The sequence below is a fragment of the Brassica napus genome, chromosome C7 (genome assembly GCF_020379485.1).
Source record: "Brassica napus cultivar Da-Ae chromosome C7, Da-Ae, whole genome shotgun sequence".
Classification (NCBI taxonomy): domain Eukaryota; kingdom Viridiplantae; phylum Streptophyta; class Magnoliopsida; order Brassicales; family Brassicaceae; genus Brassica; species Brassica napus.
Genome location: NC_063450.1, coordinates 49,559,513 through 49,583,889, shown reverse-complemented (window position 1 = coordinate 49,583,889; position 24,377 = coordinate 49,559,513). Strand labels below are relative to the sequence as shown.

General features: G+C 33.3%; 3 protein-coding genes across 4 annotated transcripts; 2 read left to right on the top strand and 1 right to left on the bottom strand.

Moving 5' to 3' along the window:
- The first annotated feature begins 2,853 nt into the window (after positions 1 to 2,853).
- Positions 2,854 to 3,701, top strand: LOC125590668. Its single transcript, XM_048764340.1, has 2 exons — positions 2,854 to 2,910; positions 3,114 to 3,701. Exons 1-2 carry the CDS (start codon positions 2,854 to 2,856, stop codon positions 3,699 to 3,701), a joined length of 645 nt encoding a protein of 214 aa, XP_048620297.1.
- An 11,420-nt stretch (positions 3,702 to 15,121) lies between these two features.
- On the top strand, positions 15,122 to 17,420 carry LOC111207831 (probable E3 ubiquitin-protein ligase RHA4A). Its single transcript, XM_022706227.2, has 3 exons — positions 15,122 to 15,735; positions 15,912 to 15,997; positions 16,816 to 17,420. Exons 1-3 carry the CDS (start codon positions 15,511 to 15,513, stop codon positions 17,027 to 17,029), a joined length of 525 nt encoding a protein of 174 aa, XP_022561948.1. The 5' UTR covers positions 15,122 to 15,510; the 3' UTR covers positions 17,030 to 17,420.
- On the bottom strand, positions 17,397 to 24,337 carry LOC111207830 (cellulose synthase-like protein G3). Of its 2 annotated transcripts, XM_048763091.1 has the most exons (6): positions 23,574 to 24,337; positions 20,039 to 20,188; positions 19,284 to 19,412; positions 19,100 to 19,183; positions 18,734 to 19,024; positions 17,397 to 18,386 (listed from the first exon to the last, which is right to left on the bottom strand). In XM_048763091.1, the coding sequence occupies exons 1-6, from the start codon at positions 24,165 to 24,167 to the stop codon at positions 17,496 to 17,498; spliced, it is 2,139 nt and encodes a 712-aa protein (XP_048619048.1). In that variant the 5' UTR covers positions 24,168 to 24,337; the 3' UTR covers positions 17,397 to 17,495. The 2 variants fall into 2 exon arrangements, with proteins under 2 accessions (XP_048619048.1, XP_048619047.1); XM_048763090.1 differs by having other exon boundaries at positions 18,734 to 19,183.
- Between the last annotated feature and the right edge of the window lie 40 nt (positions 24,338 to 24,377).

Below are 24,377 nucleotides of genomic sequence, written 5' to 3'. Positions count from 1 at the left end.
TCTCTTCAATTCGAAATTATAAACTTCTCATGTGGCTGGATGGCATAGGTCTCTAATTTGTACATAGAACAATCAGTTTTACCTCACTGATCGGGTTCCTAAAAAATTAGTCGGTTAGATTTCAGTCCGTTGGACAAAAAAAATGTCAAACAAGTTAATTTTATTACATCATCGTTAATATTATTATTCGATTTTATGGATGATATGAACTGCCTAAACTATAAATTTTCAACAGCAAACAACCGAGCTATTATTCACTACATCAAACAAAAATTAGCTCGTGTAGGCATTGTGCTTTGTCAAGCCTGACGGCTGCATTTTACGACACGTTCAACACACCTGGTGGGAATCCACCAATCAGTTGCTTTAAAAATTTGTAAAAGTTTTAAGATGTTTAGAGCATGATCAAGTGGGTTTCTTATGATAAGTTTTTAGCGGAATATAAGAAACTGTTTCTTAACTTTTAACTAAAAAAATTAAGAACAGGTTGTAAGAACCCTTCGTTAATCACGCTCTTACTATATTAGAATAAGCTAATAGGTGCAAAATAGAATTATTACGTAATGCCTTTTCGAGAATGCTAATGGGAGTTGAGAAGTGGAGAAAACAAATCATTGGCGCACGTCATTCTTTTGGAATTAGTGTGATTCACTAGTTATTTGATTATTTATTTTCTCCTTTTTTTTTATTAACCCAGGGGTATCCAGATCCATGGAGGGCCAGCCTAATTCCCAAGAGGAGATGCAGCCTACGGATAGACCCTCTCTCCGGATATTCAAAATGGGCCCTAAAGCGTAGACTCATATCCGTATTAGGTGACCAGGATAATTGTGACTTAGTTTCGCGCAACAGGTGGATCGAACCTGAAACGTCTTGGCGTCTCAGTCCCGTCTCATTACCACTATACCATAATCACCCGGTCAAATTTACTTTCTCCTTTTTTACACGTTTGTTTTGTCTTTTATTTGATGGATGAGTTAATTTCTATTTTTAAAACTCATCAACTTGTGCTAATTAGTGATATCGTGTTGTTTGTATCAAAACCTACAACTTGCATACGGTTGTTTAGAGAAATGTCAAAAACCATATAAATCAATATGGTGATACTTCTTGATAGCTATATATTTTGAGAAACACATTATGAGTCAAAAGCTTTGTTATAAAAAAAAAGCTGCCACATAAAAAAGCAGAAAACATTAAATGTATTGAAAAGAAAGATAACATACGAAACCAATAAAAACGAAGAGGAAACTCCAAAATCTATAAAGAACATGAAATAGTATCATTAATCCTCTACTAGTATTAATAGCCAACGAAAAAAATAAAGGCAAAATCTTGATACGGATTCCACTTTCGATCATTTGTATTCTATGATTAAGGAAATCATTTATTTTAACCGTGGAAATGATTAAGAAATGTAAAGAAAACCCACTATCTACTTTAATTTTTAGTCGAGGAATAAGTCATATTTTGAATTTCGAGTTTAAATTTTAATTAAATTATTTTAGAATAGTAATGCCACCCTCACCAGTCTCTTTGGCGTTTATACATTATCCAAAAATTAATGTCCAAAAATAGTGGTCGGGAAGTTATGTGAGATCCATCGCATGATCCGCTAATTATTGTCTCGATTTCTTTCAAAAAGTATGACATATGCAGAGTCTTTGAGTGGATAACTCATAAAAGAAGGTCACAAACTTGCCGCCTGGGGTCTAAGTCGTCCGACTATAAACACATATCAGGGATATAGATAGGTTTTGGTGGCTAAAGCCTAAAACTGTATTTATAGAGAGAGCCCAACGCCACTCAATCAACCCACGACTTAAATTTGAAGACACCAAGTCCAAAAACACTACACAATAAATAATATACACTATTGTTGTAACATAATATTTATGCTGATTTTACATCAACGTAAATCCTCATTGTTTTTATTCTTACTCTGTACATGAAACGCTGGATCAGACAAGACATTTAACCCTAGGTCCCCCTTGATTTCCGTTCAACATTCTTCTCAGCATGGAACCCAACTCTCTGCCTCAGATATATATGGATGCTTTTCTCTGGAACCAGATCTCTGTGGGAACAGCGGCACACACACATCACCACCTAAGAACCTCAAGCTTTTGGGCTCTCTCTCTAGCGGAGACCGACTCTTGGACCTGGAAATCTATCCTAAAGCTGCGTCCCCTAGCTGAACTCTTCATACGTTGCAACTTGGGGAATGGCGCAACATCAAGCTTCTGGCAGTGCCGGCCCGGAATATCCAGTGGCCTAAACCAAAATAAAAAAAATGTGGCCTTTAATTTATTTTCAGAAATTTTGAATTTTGTTTATCATTACTATATTTTTATTTTATATAGGAATAAAACCAAATATAAGAAACCAAATTCCGGTTATCTTTTAAATCAAACAAATATAACAGTTTAGTTGTGATTGCTGTAAATTTTAACTTGGATTTTTGTTAAGTTATTTTACATTTATATAAAGAATCAAGAAAATCATAAAAATATAAGAAAAATGCATTACTATATGTGTTTGAAATATAAAATATGACTGTCTTTAACTATGATAAGTTAGATGACAATAAATGATAGTTAAAACGAAATATATATACATGATTATTAGTTATACAAAAAGACACTAGGAAAGTATGAGAAAAAGGAAAATGACTAAATATTCTTTAGTATCAATTATATCCAATGGGATTCTATTGAAAGAAGACACCAAGAAAGTATGAGAAAAAGGAAAATGACTAAATATTACATCTTATAATAAAGAAAATATAAAACGACCACTTATGTTCATTACACACATTATAAGATTTTGTGGCCCTAAAAATGTTAAATATAAATGTGGCCTAAAGCAACAGCTTTACCTGCCTTATGGCTAGGACGGGCATGGCTTCTGGTATGATTCATGGCTGTCTACGGGTCCTATTATCAAACTCATCGGTGAAAGCGGCCCACATCATCTCAGAGTTCCACCTAACGCCTCTGTTTCGGAAGTCTGCTCGACTGTGGGCTGGAACCTTCGCTCCCCAAGATCTGACGCAGAGATAACACTACATACTCATCTTACTGTGATTGATACCTAGTCTGAGCACTGTATAGGATGAGCATGTTTGGGTAGCAAACGGGATCGAGTCAAGAGAGTTCAATTCTGCAAGGACTTGGGATATCATCAGACCGAGAACCACTAAGAAAGATTGGTCATCTACGGTTTGGTTCAAGGGTTGCGTGCCAAAGCATGCTTTCAACCTATGGACTGCACAGCTGGATAGATTGCCAACGCGAACAAGACTAGCTAGCTGGGGTGTAACCAAGAAGACTTCTTGTCCAGTCTGTCTGTTTGGGGAGCAAAAAAGGGATCATATATTGCTACATTGCGGTTATGCCACAGAACTGTGGAGATGCATGATGGCCAGACTGAAACAAATTCACAGAGGCTTCACTGAATGGGCTGAGCTCCTTTCTTGGATAAGAAGCGACTCCACATTAGCTCCTTCTCTCTTGCGGAAGGTCGCCACTCACTCTACGATCTACAACATATGTAGGCAACGGAACAACCAGCTTCACAATCAGATCCTCATCCCAGCGAGCACTGTCTTCAGACTGATCGACAGAGACATCCGTAACACCCTCTTAGGAAGAAGACCAAAGAAGAACTTCAGGCCACTCTTGGCAAAATGGCTGATGTAATCAAATTCTCTTAGGATAATTCTTTTGTAATGTTTCCTTGTTTTATTTTTTGCCTGGGAAACCTTATCGTAGGACTTTCAAACTCTTGTAGGATCCTTTATTCATTTATATGATATTAACGTTCGTAGCAAAAAAAAAAAACATTCTTCTCAGCTTTCACTATTGTCATTACATGATATTTATGCCTATTTTACATCAACATGTACGCCCTCAAACTAACTCTTATAATAAATGGTTATACAAGACATGTGAATTTAGATTGCCTTATCTAAATTTGGAGAAATTTCAATTCTACCACAAGTTTGATACCATTTTTCAAATTTACCATTCATAAATGGTTATTTTCATAAATACCATAAATTTGTGATTATATAACACTAAACTAATTTTTCTAAATATTTACTGAACATTTATAAATTCACCCCAACCAATGAATATTAAACCCTAAAAGCTAATCACTAAAACCTAAACTCAAATTTTAGTATATTTTTGACTAAGTGTATTTTTGAAAAATGATACTTAATTTGTGGCATTGTTAGCAATTTCTTTCTAAATTTGTGTTATTTGATGGACTAACCAACTACTTTAAAACGAAAAAGTTTGATTTCTCTTTTTCAAAAAAAGAAAGAAAGAAGCCTTGATTCCATTGCATGACGACTTATAAATTAACAATATCACTGAAACATTTTCAATTCCCATATACTCCTTCCATATATAAATAACTAATGTTACAAAAATTTAATGTTTAATAATATAACTAATGCATTTGTCTTTTAAAATAAACATAAATTAAAATGTAAAATTATAAGTGGTATAACATTATTGATAAGACCAAAAATAATAAAAATGAAAAATTTTAATATGTGTGAGAAACCTTAATCCTTCAAATACAGAGGGAAGTATATTAGTTCAACTAGCTAGACTTTCTTTGTGCAGTCCAACTAAACCGTATAAACAACAAACAGTGGTGTCACTTGATCTACAAACAAAAGTTAATTGTGCGTCGAACTTTTTACGCTCCAACCTCTCTCTAACTTAAAAAAAAAAAAAAACCCTAATTTTGTTGTGTTCTCCCGGCGGCCGCCGTCCCCTAGGGGTGGTCGCCGGTAGCTTCTCTCTGTGTTTCTATTCCGTTTATCTGTTCATCTCCGTGGTCTATCTCTATTTCGGCTGGGGTTGGGCTTGGTCGAGTTGTCTCCGGTTCAGATCCGGCGGTTCCTGGCTCAGATCTGGTGGTCCATGGTGGTTTGCGGTGGGGCTTGAGGACGGTCTTCCCTTCTATTGTGGTGTCTCCGGTCTGCGAAGGGATCTCTGCTCGGTGACGTTTTCCCTTTCTCTGACCAAATCTCTTCGAGTTGGTGGCGCGTGAGTCGTGCGATAAGCTCGTTCGATACTGTCGCTGTGGAGCGTGGCTGATGGCTTCGTAGTGTCTGGTTTCAGAGCGGGCTTGGCGCTTGTGGATCTGTGGATCTCAAGTTCCTCTGCTCCTCTTTTGATTCTCTGGTGGTCTCCATGAGGTCGCGCGTGGAGAGATTCCAAGGGATCGTCGTCTCTTCCTTGCGATCTCGCCAGTGGCGGCGCGTGAAGCTGATGTCTCCCCCTGTCGAGCTCCTCTTGACATGTGGTTCTTACATCACTCTAAAGCTGGAGTAGGTCCTACGGTGTGGCGCTCCTGGTCACCAGTCTCTGTCCCTTCGTCATCTTAGCAAGTTGGCTTTGGTGAAAGCGAGTGGTTCTTAGGTCAGCGGAAAGGTGTTAGCTTGGCTCTCGGGCTTCTTTCTACGTTCGACGGTTGTTTCTCCGGAGGAGATGTGCCCGACCTGTCTCACTGCTCTATATGTGTGGTGGGTTAAAAGGGTGTACACGGTCCCGGGGTGGAGGAGTTGGAGGCAGCAATCTTCGAACTCCCGTCCCGAACGACGATATCGCCGGTTGTGGACTCCTCCTCGTGCTGCCGGTGAGGCAATGTTGGATGTGCTTGCGAGCTCGAGACGTGATTCTTTGGGAATGTATTGATGAGTGGGTTTCTAGAAGCTGTAGGAGCCGGTGCTTCAAGGTTTGAGGGCACCTTTCTCTCCGGTAGCTCACGGCAACTGGAGGCTTGTTCCGCTCATACCCTCTCATTAGGTCCGTCGCTGCTACGTTAACATCAGTCCCTTTCCGGACATCATCTTCTTTTGTTTAAAGTTGTACTCTGCTTTAGATGATCTGTTTAGTTTCAATTCTTGCACTCTGCTACTTTGTGTCTGTGTTCTTCTGTAAAAAATGAAAACTTGGTAATATAATCTTTAACATTTTACCAAAAAAAAAAAAAAAAACAGTGGTGTCACTTAAATAAGAATTAACATTTTAAGAATAATCATTATGGATGGTCGGCTATATATTAATAACAAACGTACAGTGAGATAATTTGTTGTTTTGTGGCCAGTGTAATTACTTTATTCAGTGTTTTGACGACGTCAAAGAGCAATATACTGAATACACTTAATTACATTTTCTTTTAAAACTATTTTTTTATTATAACACTACCAAGCTTTGATGATATCATATGGAACTAAAATAATATGATTCATGTTGTAAAAAAACAGACATCACATTTTCTAAATTCTAAGTAAGAAATTAGCGATTCATGTGGAAATTGTCCAAGAAGAGCTAGCGATGGACACCGCAAGAACCATAATTATGTGAATCACAGCTGTGAATATTCGTCAGCCTATTAATGAAAATGAACAACTAAATAACATGAATATATAATTTTTTTGTCAAACATGAATATATAATTAAAAAAATTAAACTACTGAAAGAAGGAGAAGAGGTAAACCCATATTAAATGATATAGTTGACCCAAAACTTAAATGATAAATCTAAAAAATGCCAACGTAGCCTACATTTCCAAGATAACAGGGTCAACTTGTATCCGTCAATAGCAAATTACCTGAAGAAACTGACCAAGCTATCGGCAATTTGGATTAAAAAATCGATTAAAACTTTTAGCGAGTATTTACATGACTGAGAGACTTTTATTAAATGTTAAATACGAAGTGTGTTAACAAATCAAGCACATATTCTGACATGATTGCATCGTCGTATTACAATAAACGGACCATTTCTAATATATTTCTATACCTTTTAAAAATATAAAATAAAAATGAAATTTCTTCTAATGTGTAGTATTTTTTATAATAAATACATGTTATTAATTCTGTTATATATATATATATATATCTATTGGAATAAATTTCTAAAAAAATACTTATTGAGTTAAAAATAATATATTTTAAAGATAAAACAATTTTTTGGCTAACAAATATTTTAATGAAACTGAATGAATAGTAAATTCACAAAAGACCTCAACATTTCACCTGATTAGAGCACAATTCATTGATGATATAAGATGTTTTTTTGTCCATCAGTCTTCTTCCTGGGCCATCAATCATCAATCTGAACTGAAGTTTTGGCGGCCCATTTTTTTTTGTTCTTATCTAACTAAGGGACGCGAAAAGAAGAAAAAATGGTGGAGAAGAAGAGAAAGGTGGTCTTCCACTTGTTGTGACATTGATTCGATGTTTCGTATTGATATAAATAAATGACGGAACAATCATATTTCTAAGCTCAATCTCATCCTTCAGCTTGTTTCCGACGAAGAAGTTTAGATGAGGCACTCGCTTTCAGTAGAACTAGCTAGAGATCTTTGTGGGATTTTATTATGCTTATATCTCTGAATGAAATCTCGTAGAGATTTATCCCGAACAGGTTTCAAATAGTGAGGTAAAAAGACTAAGTGATACATAGTTACATGCGAGCTTGAGCATTGAATCTGACTTTAGAGCATATATATATATATACTAGGATCAGCCCGGGCTACGGCCGGGTTTTTTGTTTAAATTTTAGTTTTTATTATATATTTTTATGTTTATTTTAATATATAAATATCATAATCTATTATAAAAATATAAGTAGCTAGACAATTATAAATTATTTTCAGTTATTTATTTATTTTTCTGTCTAACGAATTTCAAAAAAATTAATATTTAAATTTATGATATTTTTGTTATTCAAAATTATATATAAGGCAATGAGCAAAATGAAAAAAGTTGATTAAATTTTAGCTATGTATTTGATTGGCTGGATTGTAGAAATGTTTCATTTCACTTTTTTTTTATATAAATTTTGTATAATTATTCTTTTTTTAACTTAATTGACCCTCCTCTTTAAAACTACAATCCTTGTAAAATATATTTTTTTCTTAAAAAACCAGTTTAAAAATTGTTATATTTTTCTGCACTAAAAAAATTACAACTACATCACTAAAACCTAAGATCTACAAACTAAATTCTTACAACAAAATTTCTGCACTTACAACCCAACTAATCGGACCCAAAATATTCGTTTATCTTACTTATATAAGTTAATTTATAAGACTGTATATTTTATTCACGTAAAATAATTAAGTAACTGATTTAATTACTTAAGTAATTAATTTACAGAAGATCCTAACATATTTTTCAATGTCTTTGGGTTATATGCTATTAGATTATTTTATTAATATATTGAAAAGTTTGCATAATATCAGACAAATAAACTGTAAGACAACTAAAAAATAAAACAGAGGGACACAGCTTTGAAGTTTTCTAATATTTATTTATTTTAAGTTATTTTAATAGAAATTTCTAATGTGACTGTCTAATATTTATTCTAAGAAATTTATAGAAGTTTAAGATATATTTTCATAGCATTTTTGAAAATAAAATATTTAGCAAATATATGTAAATATATTAATTGTGTTCAACTTGTGGATTTAAAAAAAATAAATAGCTATATCTATCTATGTAAATATAGTAGCCTTTTCTTGTTTAACGGTCATAACATTTTTGAAAATAAAATGTTTATCAAAGATATGTAAATATATTAATTTTGTTCAACTTGTGGATCTTTGTTCTAAAAAATAAAACTAATTATGTCTATATAAATGTAGTAGCCTTTTCTTGTTTAATAGTTTTTTCCCCAAAATATGCATTTGTGTGAGATAGAATAATTATGATCTAATCGTTTTTATCATAATTATTTAATTTTGATGAAAATAATTGTTAAATTAACAACTGCCTAAAGCTTTCTCGAATATTCTATTTGTTCTTTTGTTCGTTTTTAAATAACTAAAGGAAATGGTGGATGAGGAGTAACTCAAACAGACATTGATATACGATCATCTGCATGAATTTTGATAATCATGTCGTTACTTTAGACTATTTATACAACTTTGTGCGCTTGATTCATCCAGTGAGTGGTTGTTAGAAGTAGTCACATAGGCGTCCCTTGAGCAATCGTCTCCACTCTCTACTCGAGCCATCTGTTTCTAGCTCCGCTTAAGACTTGCTTGTCTTCTTATTGCTTCATCACTGATGTCATGGGATTAGCATGCTGCTGATAAGCTTCTAAACACCTGTAATCTCCGATTGAGCTTTGCAGCCTTTAGAACCTTCGAAGATTGTGATGTGACCGTAATGAGAGGATGGGATTTTTTCCTCGCGGCATCCTACACCGTCAGGCAGAGTCCTCATAGTCCGTCGGACAATCTAGTATCTCTGATAGGCTTTGCACCAACAACCTGCCCCGTGGAGAACCAAACGTACTTTGAATCTGCAAGAAGAACAATAAAGCTTTTCTCTTGGTGGAGTAAGGCGAGTGAGTAGTGGCACCTAAGAGTCCATTGGGAGTTTGGGACGTTTCAGAGTGATCCACGCTTGAACTCTCATAATATCACCTTCTTGAATCAACTAAGAAAACAGAGAAGCATAGCAGGATCCAATCATTCAAGCGTAGCCTTACAACCAAAGCTACCAGCTTTAAAAATAAAAAAACGTTCCACTTACCAGCTTTTCTCTGACTTCAACCGCCAACATACACAGAAAATCATATTATCTTACAAAAAGATGATATCATTTAAAATGTCACAAAAGGAATTTTCCAGTTCTCCAAATCTACACAACTCTCCTGTGTCAGAAAGAGCATAACATTAGATTCGTAGGTTACTAAAATGTTGTTACTGATCAATCCAAAGAGATATAAAATAACAGAATGAGAGTGATTATGCTTACATGATGAATACTATATGGTTGAAGACTAAGCCTATACATTTAACTGATATCGTAGAGCTACTTCTCATTCTCTTTCGAGCATCTGCTACCTCTGGATTTGCTTCCCTCCCGACCAAGCATATCCAAGTAGATTCCTATTTCATAAAGAGTGTATCATTTAGAACAACTTTTCTTCTCGGTCTTGTTGAATTTGTGCTGTTCATGGGTGCAAGATGTGATATTTATACTCACATCTTCAGTCGGTTGGCTTGGAATCCAAAGAGGTCGATTGAAATCTCCAGAGTGAGAGTAGTGGGGTAATCACCTTAAAGCTCGAATTTAAGGCATTTTAATGGAAGGTGGAGACGACGTTACAGTGAGTTGATGAATGCTTTTGTTTTCTGAGTAAATCGGCAAAAGGAAGGTGAAAAGACGACGAAGAAAAAAACCTAAACTACTTAACTGGGCTTAATAATAAATTTTAGAAAAGCCCGACAGCAAGATGAGAATGGGCAAATGAAACGATGAGTTTTGCTCACCTGGGACACGTGTCAGCACCACATTGCACGAATTTGTGATTTGGATGCTGAGTTGGCTTCACCAGGAGAGAGAAAACTCTCTTTTATATATATAGATCCTAAAAATGATTAGACTTGAGTTTTTCTGCACAATCTAATTGTTTTTTTTTTTGAAAAAAGGTTTTCAATTTAAATGCTAGAAAGATACAGAGATAAGGTTTTAGGGACCTTAAGAGTTCAAAGATAAAACAACATGCAACGGTTTTAAAGTCAAGAGAGACGCGAAAGCAACATAGTATGATGAAGGCAACACTTAACAAGATTTTGTTGTGAACTCAGTGATGAGGACCTCTTCCTCGGCCTCTTTTTCCTTTCCCTGTAACAGTAAACCATTCCATCTCCTTAAGCCTTTGAGATGGCTTTAATGGCCTACCGCCTCGTGACCTTAGTGTTGATTCATCATCTACAAACGGGTCACGAGGATGTGTAGGGGAAGTATCATGAGAGGCAAAAGTAAATGGTAATGGAGAATTTGAAAAGACAAGTTCCTTGGCTGGTGGGACACTCGATGGTTCACTGGCATCAGCACTATCCAATACCGCAAATAAGTTGTCATGAACAAATGGTACAGAAGACGGAGAGGAGTTAGAGTTATCAACCACAATATCAACATTCCCAACAAACTTCCCTGAAGGAGCCTCTGGAGTTGGTGGTACAGATTGTGTTGAGGAGTCAACAGGTTCTGCGACATCTAATTGTTTGCAGGTTTCGTCATTAGGAGAGACGGAGACATCTAATTGTTTGCAGGTTTCGTCATTAGGAGAGACGGAAACTACGGTAGGTGGTGGGAGTTCCTTTTCATCAGTAACAGCAGTAACATGAGTAACTTGAACAATTTCAGAAGGTGTACAAGACACATGAACCTTTTCAGTGAAAGAGCCTGTAGGAGTGTTTACAGCCACAACTGAAGCAGAGGGGACTGTGGTGACTTCTCTACTTGGTTCTTCTATTTCTGAGTTTTCATTTATAGGGAGGCCACTTCCTTCATGATCAAGAAGAATACAACCTTGAGAATCAAAAGATAAAGCATCTGTTTTTTCCTGAGATTCTAGTGGAGCTGATTTAGTAGCTTTGAGAGACTGATATGCAGCAGAAGAGTTTTCAGATACAGCGTTGATTGGAACCAGAGGGAGACCAAGGCATCTAGGTGCTTTGTGACCTAACTGCCCACACTTAGGGCACACAGAAGGCAGCCATGAGTATATAACAGAAACCATAACAGTTATATACTCATGGCTGCCTTCTGTGTGGGTTATATACTCATGGCTAACAGAAACAATCTAATTGTTTCGTGACCATTTTATATTATTTTGTGCAGACTTTGTAGATGTGTGTTCTAGTTTCAGATTTTTTTACCATATGAGAGAGTTTTCGTATTATTATTGACATTTGCATTTTGTTTGTAGCAAAAAAGAGTCTTATCTTGGTGGATACATTTCCGGCATAAAGTCTTGAGTCCATCACAGAAAAATGATTGGAGGTCAGTTGAATTGAGTTTATAATGCTATGATGAATTCTTGACCTGTTATTGTATTTGCTATGTGAAAAGTGATAAAGCGAGCACTTCAGCCTTCTCATGGTTTCCTTTTCTACAAACTCAGTACTCAAAAAGAGAGAATATATTGCTTAAGTAGTGTACGGAGCAAGCACTAAGTCCAGAAACAGTAAACCCAACAACAAAAAAGTTTGATGCTTATCTTGTGCGCATGCTTCCTTATCCCCTTTTTTTTAATTTGTTTCTGCATTTAATCCTTGGAGATAGTGACTTACACAAGGCGCTGAAACTTTTTAACTAGTCCAGAATATTTTGGCCTCATACATAATATAGCACACTGTGAGATTGGTTCACTTTGCAACCGTTAGTAATTAAACTACATGCTACTGAGTACTGAACATGCATCTATAAATAGTAAATACAGTCATACAGATGGATCGTTATGATTACTATACACCTACTTCCACAGAAAATGGAACTCCAGCCAATTGTTTTACATAATATTCACTTTGTAGCTTTGTCTTGCTAGTTTACATTTCGTGCAAACCATTACATCATATTTAGCCTTGACTTAGCCCATTCTCATCACAGAACGTACGGGTCAATTGATTAGGCTGTATTATCTTTATTTATCTCCTCTTCAGCCCACCGTTTGGTCTATTATCTTTAACATTTACGTGCAGAAAAAGCCGTGTGGAGAGTTAACAAATACGCCTTTATTTGACTGTGATTCAGTGTTCTCAATATATATCTTCTTCATACTATTAATGTAGAGACCTCTCTGGAAAACAAACGTTGAGACCCTATTTTCTCTTTGCAGTTAGTTAGATACTTTTTCATTCTTCAGAGACCGACCATGGTAGGGAACATGTTCTGATAAGAAGCCGCAAATGTCATTGTCCTCAACAAAAGCATCATCAGAATCTGATACCAGCAAAAGTCACTGAATGAAGTCTGTTTCATCAAGAGGTGGGTATACGGAATTGTATTGGTGTACACAGAAAAGCTTGATAGAATCTAAAGTACAATTTATTTAAAGGCTGATATACAACTGTCTGTAAGTCATTGAGTTACCGTCTCTTGATCAGAAGTTATATCTCTTTTGGTTAAAAATTATATATCAAACTGAGTTATCAATGTGACTTGGCTGCACCTAGAAACATATATTAATCACATCCATTGGCTTATGTTTGTTCGATAACAGCATCCAGAGATCAGAAAATGTCATTGACACAGCCATCACAGATTCTTTAGAGGTCGTACAGACCAGCTTTTCATTTACTTATTGTTCTATAGTGACAGTTTATGGTGCGTGAAAGCTAATTTTCTGGCGCAAATGATGGCTCGAAGACACATCTGCACCAACCTCCAAATTCTGACCTCGAATTTAAGCAACCATCAACATCAAATTTTCACCTAAAATGGTAAACTTAACAAACTATTGATTGTCAGTCAGAAGTTGAATATTTAGCTAGTGACTAGGAATTTCTTCGAATTGTTTGAATTTGCTTAGCAGGCCTATTTTTGTGTACAAATCTGGAGAAAATTCTGTAAGTATAAAAAAATAGGATGAAATTTATGTAGTTCTTATGAATACTTAGGGTGCAATAATATGTGTGATCATACTGATCTAATCCAAATTAGAGTAGAGACCAAAGTTTGCTGCTCTCCAATACTGATATAAATAACTTGTATTTTAGTGAAATAGAAGACTAGAGTGCTTTAGCTAGCAATCGTAAACAAGAACACAACTGTAACCTTAAAAGCCAGCCTGTGTCTGCTCCTACCAATATCTTTACAACCATTTGAAAAGTTCAGTTGTTTTTAATATATATTTTGTATTTTAGAAAAAGTTTAATAAAGTAATTTTGTAATCCCTTAACTCATCTATTTAGAATCTAAGTTAGTGATACCTTTTTCAGAATTCCCACTATGAGCGAGGGAGGTCACCCCTCAGGATCCACTACCACCAATATTACAAAAAATATGTATAGTTTTGTACATGTAATCTAGCGAGATTAAAGATATTCTTATGATTTATATCCATAGTAAGCTTATCTTAGTCTCTGTGTGCTTAGATATTTTTTCCACACCAGATATTATATTTGAATGATATGAGAAGTTTTAGGCTTTTAGCTAATTCGATAAAACATGTGAACAATATAGGGAAAAATAAATGCCCTAATAAAACATGCAAGTGAGAAAAGGGTCAAGTTGTCCATAAACAACGTGAAAAAACAAAAAGCTGTCTATCACTAAAGAAAAAGGGGGAAAAACGACCAAAGTAGGTCACAAATCAAATCCTAAATCAAGATATATTACCTGGGTCCTAGGCACAATCATCTTGGTAAGTTTATGTGTCAGTCATTAAAAGTCATTAAAGAATATCAAAAAAACCTTTTCTGCTTTTGCAGGTAGTGAAAGATTATTGTTCCAAAAGTATAATCACATTATTATCTGTTTTCCATGAAATTAACAGGTATTTACTGTTGATTTATGTTTGAGTTTACTAGGACATCCTGTTCTTTTGGTTGAAATGTGAAAAGGTTACAAGATAATCTTGCTAAAGTTAAAATCATATAATCTTGGTAATCTACAAATATTGGTAGGTTGTCGACTTGTTTCGAATCTTACTTTTAAAATAAAAAAAATAAGTAACTGAAAATTCTTAGATTTGGGTACATAATCTTGTCCTAATCCAAGTGAAGAGACTTTTAATTTAAGTAATCACCACTTTCCGAAAGTAAAAGAGAAGAATACATAGAAACAAAGTGACAAAAAAAATGTACATTGTAACAAAGTGATTTTACTACTGTGGTTTGTAACAAAGTAGCTGTCCAAAAAAAAGTAACAAAGTGATTGTACTACTGTGGTTTTAGTCTATTGGTTGAAGTTGGTGATCGATTCTTACTGATTGCATAGACTTAGTCACTACAAATTCTCGATTTTGATATAGAAAACCTATGATCGTTGCTTAGAAAGTGTCAAATAACCTAATAACCAAAATGAGTCAGGAAATGAAATGATGGGTTATAATTATATAGGTCCCATGTTAGTGAGGATAAAGACACTTGAATCTAATCCTTTAGCATTATAAAGTTTCTATTCATCTTGTTTAGTGGAACCTCATCACCTGCTTACTCACTTGTTTCCTTTTGATTATATTTAAAGAACCAAAAGGAATATATACCCTTGTATTTTATATAACCCAAAAGGCTCTTTCTTTCAACCACTTCCACTTCCACTTCCTGATGATGTGCATAATTATGTATTCACATCACATGTGATATGTGTACAGTTTAAGTTTCTTAAGTCATCATAACTCACCCTTGTTTTTGAATATATATGTTGAATTGAAATTTGTAATCTATAATTAAAAAGGTTGCTATATGATATATAAACATGCATTACCATAGTGTACATTTTACAAGAAAAGAAAACAAATTTAAATACTTTATATCAGAAGAGAATCCTAGTCCAAATCCAATATGGTTGCACAGTTACCTGCTTTTGGATAGATACACACATACACATGATATATATATACCAGACCTCCTCTTGTGCCTCCTCTGCTTCCATCAAAACTCTCATTTCTCATTTCTCATTTCTCATTTCTCATTTGTTTTTTTTCTGTTGAGTTTGATTTCTAGAAACTAAAAGTTATGATTGATCCTCAATCACCAATCTCACCTCACCTATACCCACAAGCAATTCAACTCAAACTTTACCAAGCCTTCATCTTCTCCATTCCCATCTTATTCTCCATCATTCTCTTCCTCTTGTTCTATCTTTTTTACCTTAAGAGAAGAGCCTCTTCTCTCTCCTCACCTTCTCCAATGACTCTTCCTGTTTCCTCGAGCCACCAGGCTTCTCCTCATCTCCCCTCGGTAAGTGTCATAATGTCTCTACAGAAGTACTGAATTATTTACATCAAGAAATAATAGAGCTATGGTCTTGTTGATGTGAGGTTGCTAAAGGGTATTTATGTGCTAATGATATGATATCACGTTATATAAAGTTAAATGAAGAATAGTGTGGAGATTGATTGTGTTTTATATTGCAGGTTTGTTTGTTAGATGTGAAAGTAGAGCTGAAAGAAAAGCTTCATGTCGTTTTGTTCAATGAGGAATTAGGAACAAGAGATTCTCTGTAAGTTACTCTTCTTTCATACAAATATTGATGAAATTTCTGCAAGGAGTTACTCTTTTTAGAAAAACTTATCCCCACATCAGAAAAAACCATTTTATTCAAAATTTTACTTTTAAAAATAAACACCTTTAAGATCATCTCATCGTCATGATGTTCAGAATGAATTGATCAAATCTGTTGGCAAATTTACTCTTACCATTTGTGAATTTTTATGAGCATGATCTCTAATTGTCAAGATTCTTCTAGATAAATTTTGTTAATAGTGTTGATAAATCAAAGAGATTTCTAAGAATGATCCTCTTGAAAGTTGAAATATACGAGTTCAGATGCGCTTTGCTCATAAGTGTTTTTAGGCCGTTGCTATAAGGAATATTAAAAGTAAAGACGGAAAGTTTAAATTCCGGATAAGACCAAAAAATCAAGATTATATACCTCTATTAAGATTTTCGTCCTCAAGTCTAAATAGTCCTCAAGTGTGAATATATTATCTTTTTCAAGTCTTTGTGTTTAATACTACCTATGTTCTTAAATGTAGGATGTTTAGAAAAAATAATGTTCCAATATATAAAATGTTTTCATTTTTCTAGGTAACTTTAATTTTATTGAAAACTGTGTAACCAATCATTTTTAATAATATATTTTGTAATTGGTTGAATACCATTAATTTATAATTTTATTGATATTTTCTAGATAAAAAGTAATTTTTTTTAATATGTGTGTTTTTATCTAAGCATCTTATATTTAGGAACGAAAGGAGTATTATCATTGTTTGTTTTGGTGGATGGAAAGTTTGATTGGTTTAATGAAAACTGGTGCAGATGTTGCGTATGTTTGGGAGAATTTGAGTTGAAGGAAGAGTTGGTTGAAATGCCTTCATGCAAACACATATTTCATCTCGATTGTATTCACCTTTGGCTTTATTCTCACACCACTTGCCCTCTCTGTCGCTCCTCTGTCTTAATCTCTTCGACCAAAACCTCTGTCGACGACGACAACAACCAACCAGATTCTCTTGAAACGTCACCGGTTTGACTCATTAACCCCGAAGAAATAAGCAGTTACAAGTTTTGTTAGTCAATAGATCAAATACAAAAATGTAAATCTTAATTTTGCTTGTTCAAGAGATGAACATGTATACCATCACATTACATATTGGTTACATACATAGAAAAGGTTTAAAGTTTTTAAGAGTCAACTCTGTGAAGCCAAAGATGAATAAGTAGACTCCTCTAATCAACCACATCATTTAATCATTCCACCAGCAGCCACGACAAGTTCATCCTTCTAATGCGAGGTCTAATAGATATTTGCACATATGCACCGAGGAACAAAAAGATGTAAAAGCTAATTGGTCTGATTTTTTTTATCTTCCAAAATGTATGTTCTATGACAAGTGAAAGATGGGAATTTCATCACATTATTATTTCATGCGTCTAGTTTACCACATTCCAAACATAACGTTATTGTAAATGTAAGAACATAATGCTAATTCACGCAGTTACTTGAGGAAGAAGTAACCTGACACAATCAGAGCAAATGTGAGGATCCCAGCTGATAAACTTGCCCTTTTTGGTAATTTTCCGGCATCGTTTCTCAACATCATAGCTTCATAAATTGGCAAGCAATTCACCGCTGCAAAACTCGCCAACATCAACTCAAGAACAAGTCTTTCTCCCCATATAAAAAAGCCATAAGTCCCCCAAACAAAGGCAAAGAGGTTTACGATCGCGGCCGCAGTCAAGGGCAAGAACATGGACGAAGGGGGCCCAAAATCAAAGATCTCTTTCTCATATCTCTTTCCCTGTTCATCATCTCCATTGGCTTTGCTGGTGAGGTTGAATCCATGAGTGGATAGGTTTAGGGTTTTAAGAGTGAACTCTATGGAGCCAAAGAAAAATGAAGTGAATCCTCTTATCATCCACATTCTTTGATCGTTCCACCATCCGCCATAAGTTCCTCCTTCTAATACGAAGTCTAGTAGATCTTGCGCATAAGCACCAAAGAACAAAAAGATGTAGAGCCAAAACCATGGATCCGATGACTTGGGAAAGACGCTAACCCCATATAGGAGGGCAAGTTGAGGCAATACCCCATATACGATGAGAGGTATTGACCAGAACGCCCAAAATGCATATTGACAATAACCGATACCCATTAATATTCCCATTGATTTGATTCCAAAGGTAAGGGGACTATATCTTGAGATGGAAACTTCAAGAAGGCCAATAGCCCATCTTTTTTGTTGGCTTACTACATCTATTAGACTTTTAGGGACATCACCACAAAATGCTGCTCTTTTGGGACTGCAAAAGACCGATCTCCATCCTTCACAGTGGAGCATATATCCAGTGTAGTAGTCCTCTACTAAAGATCCATATCTAAATCCCATCTGCATTGTTTTAAATGATAGGTTGATCTTAAATAGTATAACAAATTAGAAATTAAAGATATTACAAATGTCAAGAGACAACTATAATATTGTCTTTAAAAGACCCATCGATCTTAGGCAATCTATTATGAAATGAGTATGTTTCATATGAATCAAGAATTACTATTAACTACATTTATCTAAAAATGTGACGTTAAAAAATATCTAAGAATGTTCTTATAGTGCATAAACACGTTAAACAATTAGAATAAAAACACTATTTCCACGTTTTGACGACTAATTATTTTTATAACAAATGGAATATAAGATAAGGTCAATCTAATATGTGAGTGGTGATTTGACCTTACCTTGGATCCCCAATTGGTATTGTACTCGTAGCTGCATCCTGCAACATTATGTGCCAATTCCAAAACATCTTTTGCCTCGATGGATTTATCCGCAATCCGATTAGGGTTAAGTTCATCTATCTGGGCCGAAATCATATTAGATGGAGGCCCATAGAAAACCCGTCGGTTGAAGAAACAGCCAGTTCCCACGTGATTCGGTCCCATAAGCCCATCAAACCCAATCATATTGATGTCGAAGAGACGTTTGTACTCGCATGCATAGATATCATTCTCGCGTACTCCTTGAAATTTCTGAGGAAATTGCACGAAACCTAAACCGGATTTGATTTTAGGGTCAGTTAGATTTAGATAGCACAAGGCACGAACCGGGGTTGTAGGATCGTTCGAGTACATGTCACAGTCTAGTGTTAGAATGACCGGTGAATTTGTCATCACCCCAGACACTCGTAGCTACAATGAAAAGAAAACATTAACTTAACTACAATTAAACCAAAATGCTAGCTAGTTAAACCAAATTGAAAACCAGTTAAAGGTACGGTTTAGGTGATACCAAGGTATTGAGAGCACCGGCTTTGAAATGGTGTGGTGAAACTTTACTCTTCTCCCGTGACACATAGATTAGGTTTGGCATTATATATTTTCCGGAATCGTCCACGTCTGTCTCGCTATTTTGCAACACCTGCTCTCGGATTTAATTAAATGTAGATTTGTTATGTAAAGAATGTGCTGTTTTTGAGAATTTCTATATATAAACAAATTAATACTCTCTCCGTTCCACAAAGATAGATTTTCCAGCGTTTTCACACAAATTAAGAAAACACATTAGATCACTATAATAAATGTATCGTTTTCTGCAATTTTTAATTTTCAATATCTGTTAACTAATAGTAATTCAATAAAATCAATTAATTTTTTTGAAGTTTACAATTTTTTCATAGAAAACACAAAAATATATATCTTTGTGAAACCATTTTTTCTAAAACATCTATCTTTTTGAAACAAATGGAGTATCATATAACAAACTACTTCCTCTGTTCATATTAAGTGTCATTTTGAGTTTGTGCACACAGATTAAAAAAATAATTAATTTTGTATATTTTCATATAAAATTACTTATACACCTAACTATATTTTAACCAATAAAAAGATAAATTGCTGAATAAAATTAATAAATTTTGCATGGAAAATCGAAAACGACATTTATTTTGTAACGGAAAAAAAGTTTCTACAGCTACACGAAGGAGTGAGTATTATTCATAGTAGTAATGAACGTTGATTTTTCTAAACTATTGATAATTTAAATACCTGAATAATGGTGGGATGTTCTTGACGAGTGAATTTTTGGGTCCACAAATCAAATACCCCACGAAATTGATCGCATGTGATATACTCAGTCTCAACCTTACCACTATCAACCACATGTTCTACTCTGCTCTTCATATCTTCGTACATCATCTGCTCCACAACACGATAATTACATGTACCTGTTTGTTAGTATACGATAATAATTCCATATACCTGTTTGTTAGTATATATATAACTTAATAATTTTGTCTCACTGTCTCATATGATTTTCTCAATCAGTATTTATTTCTTGTGAAACATTAGAATTGTATAATACACTGTCCTTTTATGTTAGGGCAAATCTCCAAAATAGCACATTTCTAAGTTTATATCACAAAAATAGCATTCAAAAACTAAAATGACCAAAATAGCACCTTTCTAAGTTTATCCTTTGAAAATTTTAATTTTTTTATTTTTCAAAATTTGAAATCTTATCCCCAAAACCTCATTTCTCAACTTTAAACCCTAAACTCTAAACTCTAAACTCTAAACCCTAAACCCTAAACTCTAAACCCTAAACCATAAACCCTAAACTCTAAACTCTAAACCTTAAACCTTAAAATCTAAACCCTAAACCCTAAACTCTAAACCCTAAACCCTAAGTTTGTGACTTTTGATAAAACATTAAGTGCTATTTTTGTGATTTTTTACCTTGAATGCTAGTTTGGGAACATAAACTTGTTTTAGTGCTATTTTTGTCTTTTTCTCTCTTTATGTTACGTAGAACTCCTATATTTTAAAAGAAAGTATTAGCAAGTTCTATCGTTTCGATTCCTAATCTTATCGTTTAGGAGAAATCATCCTTTTCAAAAAGTTTAGGAGAAATCATCGATGTTGTTTAGCAAAAAGAAGAAATCATCAATGTTAAAAACAATTAATAAATTAATAAAGGTGATGTCACAGTTAACCAAAATCTTGGGAACATAAACATTATCGTCGAGTAGATACGATAAGGATTCCTAAGGTTGTGAAGGATTCGACCTTCAGAGCAAGTTGCACAACAATGACTCTCCTTTGTTTTACAAATACAGTCCATCCAGATGATTGTCCGCACCTTATGCAAATTAATATATATATATATATATACCTAAAAAATTTAGTTATATATGTATTTTACACAAATTTCAAATTATTAAATTATATATTTTAAATTAATATTACAAATTATTTAATTTTAATATTCATATTGATCATAAATGTATTAAATATGTTTTTGCTTCATATTTGTATTTTTGGGATGTTAATTTTAAATTAAAATCTTTTTTATTGTATTAGTCAAATTAAAAAACTTGGAATTGTAATATAACACTTATTATACGTGTGGATTGAAAAGAATTCTAGTGACATTGGAATCATTATAAACAGTCACAGCTCATACAACATCAACAAATAACAAAAGTGAATAAATATTATATATTACCAATAATTTAAATTTTTAAAACCGCGAGGAAGAAACAAAAACAATAGATTGAAAAGCAATACCTTTGTATTTTTTAGATTATACTCATATTATGTTTATTATTTGTCCATTTATATTTATGTTATTAAATATTTTATCATATTTTCAACCTTCCATATTTTTAATACTTTAAATTAATTTTTATTTTGTCTTTTATATATTATATACTATTTTGGTTTAAATGTATTATTTTGAATATTTGTATTTTTTTTTTGATTGGCAACTAATTGATGCTTGTAATGTATAAATATAAATTAATTTATTCAAGAATATGATTGTTTGTATTCAAAATATATAAAGTATTTAGCATAAGTATTCAATTTATCGTCTTCTTTAAATTTAATATTTAAATAATTTGTATTTAGATCAATGTTTCTAATAAGAAGCAGAGAACTTAACTATAATTAATATCAACCATAAAAATTATAAATTAAATATAAAATAAACCTAATTATAATATTAATATCGTAATAATTTGAATTTGAATCAATATTTCCAATATAAATAAGAAAATATGGCTATAATATTAGCCATTAAAGTTCACTCTTTCTTTTGATTCAAAACTATAAACTAAATATAAGATAAATCTAATTACTAGAATTTGTTAATATCTATTGTTTGTGTATATTTATTAATTAATAATCTCAAATATCATGATATTAAAACATGACTATAACATTCACCACTAAAAGATAAATTAAATATAAGATAAACTTAATTATGATAGTATCAGTAAAAATCTAATATCTATTGTTTATTTGTTTATTTAATTAATAACCATAAATATCATGATAAATATATACTTAAATAATATTTTAAATATATATAGATTGGCAGGATTTCGTCAATATCTATTTATTAATTAAGTATCTTAATTATTATGAAAACTAAATATATATCAAAATAATTTTTAATAATAGAAATTAATAGGACTAATTATTTATCCTAAAATTATAGAGAATATGACAAGTAAGTGAAATCAGTTCTCAAATAATAGTATAAATAAATAAATAAGTATTAAAATAATTTTTCAATAATATAAATTAATTGAAATATCCTTAAAATCTTAAATATTACTCCATTCGTTCCACAAAGATATACTTTTTAGTATTTTCACACATATTAAGAAAATACATTAAACTACCATAATAAATGTATTGTTTTCTGTAATTTCCAATAACTTTTAACCAATACTAATTCAATAAAGTCAATTAATTTTCTTGAAATTTACAATTTTTTTCATAGAAACACACAAAAAATATATATTTTGTGAAACATACTTTTTTCTAAAAAAGTTTATCTTAATGAAACGGATGTAGTATAATAAATAAATATATATTAAAATAATTTTTAATAATATAAATTAATTAGATTAATAATTTACCCTAAAATTATGGAGAATATGACAAATAAGTGAAATCATTTATCAAATAATAATATGGATTTGTTTTCTCAGTTCCCACTTATTGTATTTTTTCTTGTCTTTACAAGATTTACTACGTTCTGATCTCTTTTTTTTTTTTGTTAAACTTAAAAGGCAGGTTACACTTATTCTATAACTCAAAGTAATTAAAATTTAAAACAAACTGTAAATTTAATGAAAGATTACTAAATGAAGAAACAACGTAAATTACTAATTCACTAGGGTATGAATGGTGACCTAGGAACGGCGAGGAATAATGCATTCTCTAACGTTCCTAAAAAAAATTACCATTCACAAATAATAATAATTCTCTCTTATTCCCTTTCATTCTCTTTTTTGTAGAGAATTAATAAACAAAATTATTTTTTTGTTAAATTTGATAAGAAACAACAATTCATTTTTATTCCTGCTATTTTATTTCCGTACATTCTTTTTTTATTCGTTCTTCTTGTTTTCCGGATGGTCACCGGTCAAGACCCTAAGTGTAACAATCATTGCAACGTAATACGTTGATCTATACGTCTATGCACTTCTCGAAATAGAAATAAAAATATTCTGGTATGTGATTTTGATATAATGCATACCTTAAGATCAGCTTAAGATATAATACATACCTTGAGATTATCAGCTTCGTCGTTCCAAGTATGTGATTTTGATGAAAAATAGACTTCAGGAGATCGGTCCTGAAAATTGTTATTTTTGCAATAGGGCAGCCAACGCTTAGAGAACTTGGCAGCTTCCATCAAAGCAAACAAGGTCAAAGACGATCCTCCATCGTCCGATACATAGACCGAGATCTTGTCGGATGGATAATCGTAGGCCATCGCAGACAAAGCAGTGTTGACCACCATCATGGGAGGCTCCTTGTACGGATTAGCCGTGCATATAAACACATCCAACTTCGGAAAGTCCTGCTTCGGTTTAGCTGCATACATCTCAGGGTACTCGGACCGATGAACCGGGTTAAACCGAAGAGAAGCTGAGGTGGCCCACATGAAAGCGAGAATGACATCGGAGAAGAGAAGAAGAGATGTTATCAGGGTTGTGTCTGCTGTGAGAAGTGAGTTAACATGATGGTACATGAGGGCTAAGATGCCACACGTGTGAATTACGCCGTATATTCTGTATGGAACGGCGCGCCGGCACGGATGACACGTGTGGAGGGTTGTGCCGCCGACCGAATGTTTTCTTTTATCATAAGCCTCCATCGTTTTAATATCTCTCTTTTTAGTGGACGCAAATAGTTTTGGAGAAGATTGGTAAATAGAACAAGGCTCAGCACTATTATATTGTTGTTATTTATAGGCGAGGTTCTATGAAGAAGAGTAGGTGTTTTACACAACATTTTTTTATATCAAATTACACAACACTTCTAAGATTTTAATAAATATGCAAACTAACGAAGAGTAAAATATAAA

Bases quoted from the DNA above. Each gene is read 5' to 3' on its own strand.
- LOC125590668 (XM_048764340.1), top strand. From the start codon at position 2,854: ATGTGGCCTAAAGCAACAGCTTTACCTGCCTTATGGCTAGGACGGGCA. The intron at 2,911-3,113 runs GTATGATTCATG...AGCACTGTATAG, and splicing joins TAGGACGGGCATGGCTTCTG to GATGAGCATGTTTGGGTAGC.
- LOC111207831 (XM_022706227.2), top strand. From the start codon at position 15,511: ATGATTGATCCTCAATCACCAATCTCACCTCACCTATACCCACAAGCA. The intron at 15,736-15,911 runs GTAAGTGTCATA...TTTATATTGCAG, and splicing joins CTTCTCCTCATCTCCCCTCG to GTTTGTTTGTTAGATGTGAA. The intron at 15,998-16,815 runs GTAAGTTACTCT...AAACTGGTGCAG, and splicing joins TTAGGAACAAGAGATTCTCT to ATGTTGCGTATGTTTGGGAG.
- LOC111207830 (XM_048763090.1), bottom strand. From the start codon at position 24,167: ATGGAGGCTTATGATAAAAGAAAACATTCGGTCGGCGGCACAACCCTC. The intron at 19,413-20,038 runs GTATTTAAATTA...ATCCGAGAGCAG, and splicing joins AACATCCCACCATTATTCAG to GTGTTGCAAAATAGCGAGAC. The intron at 18,387-18,733 runs GTAAGGTCAAAT...AAAACAATGCAG, and splicing joins ATACCAATTGGGGATCCAAG to ATGGGATTTAGATATGGATC.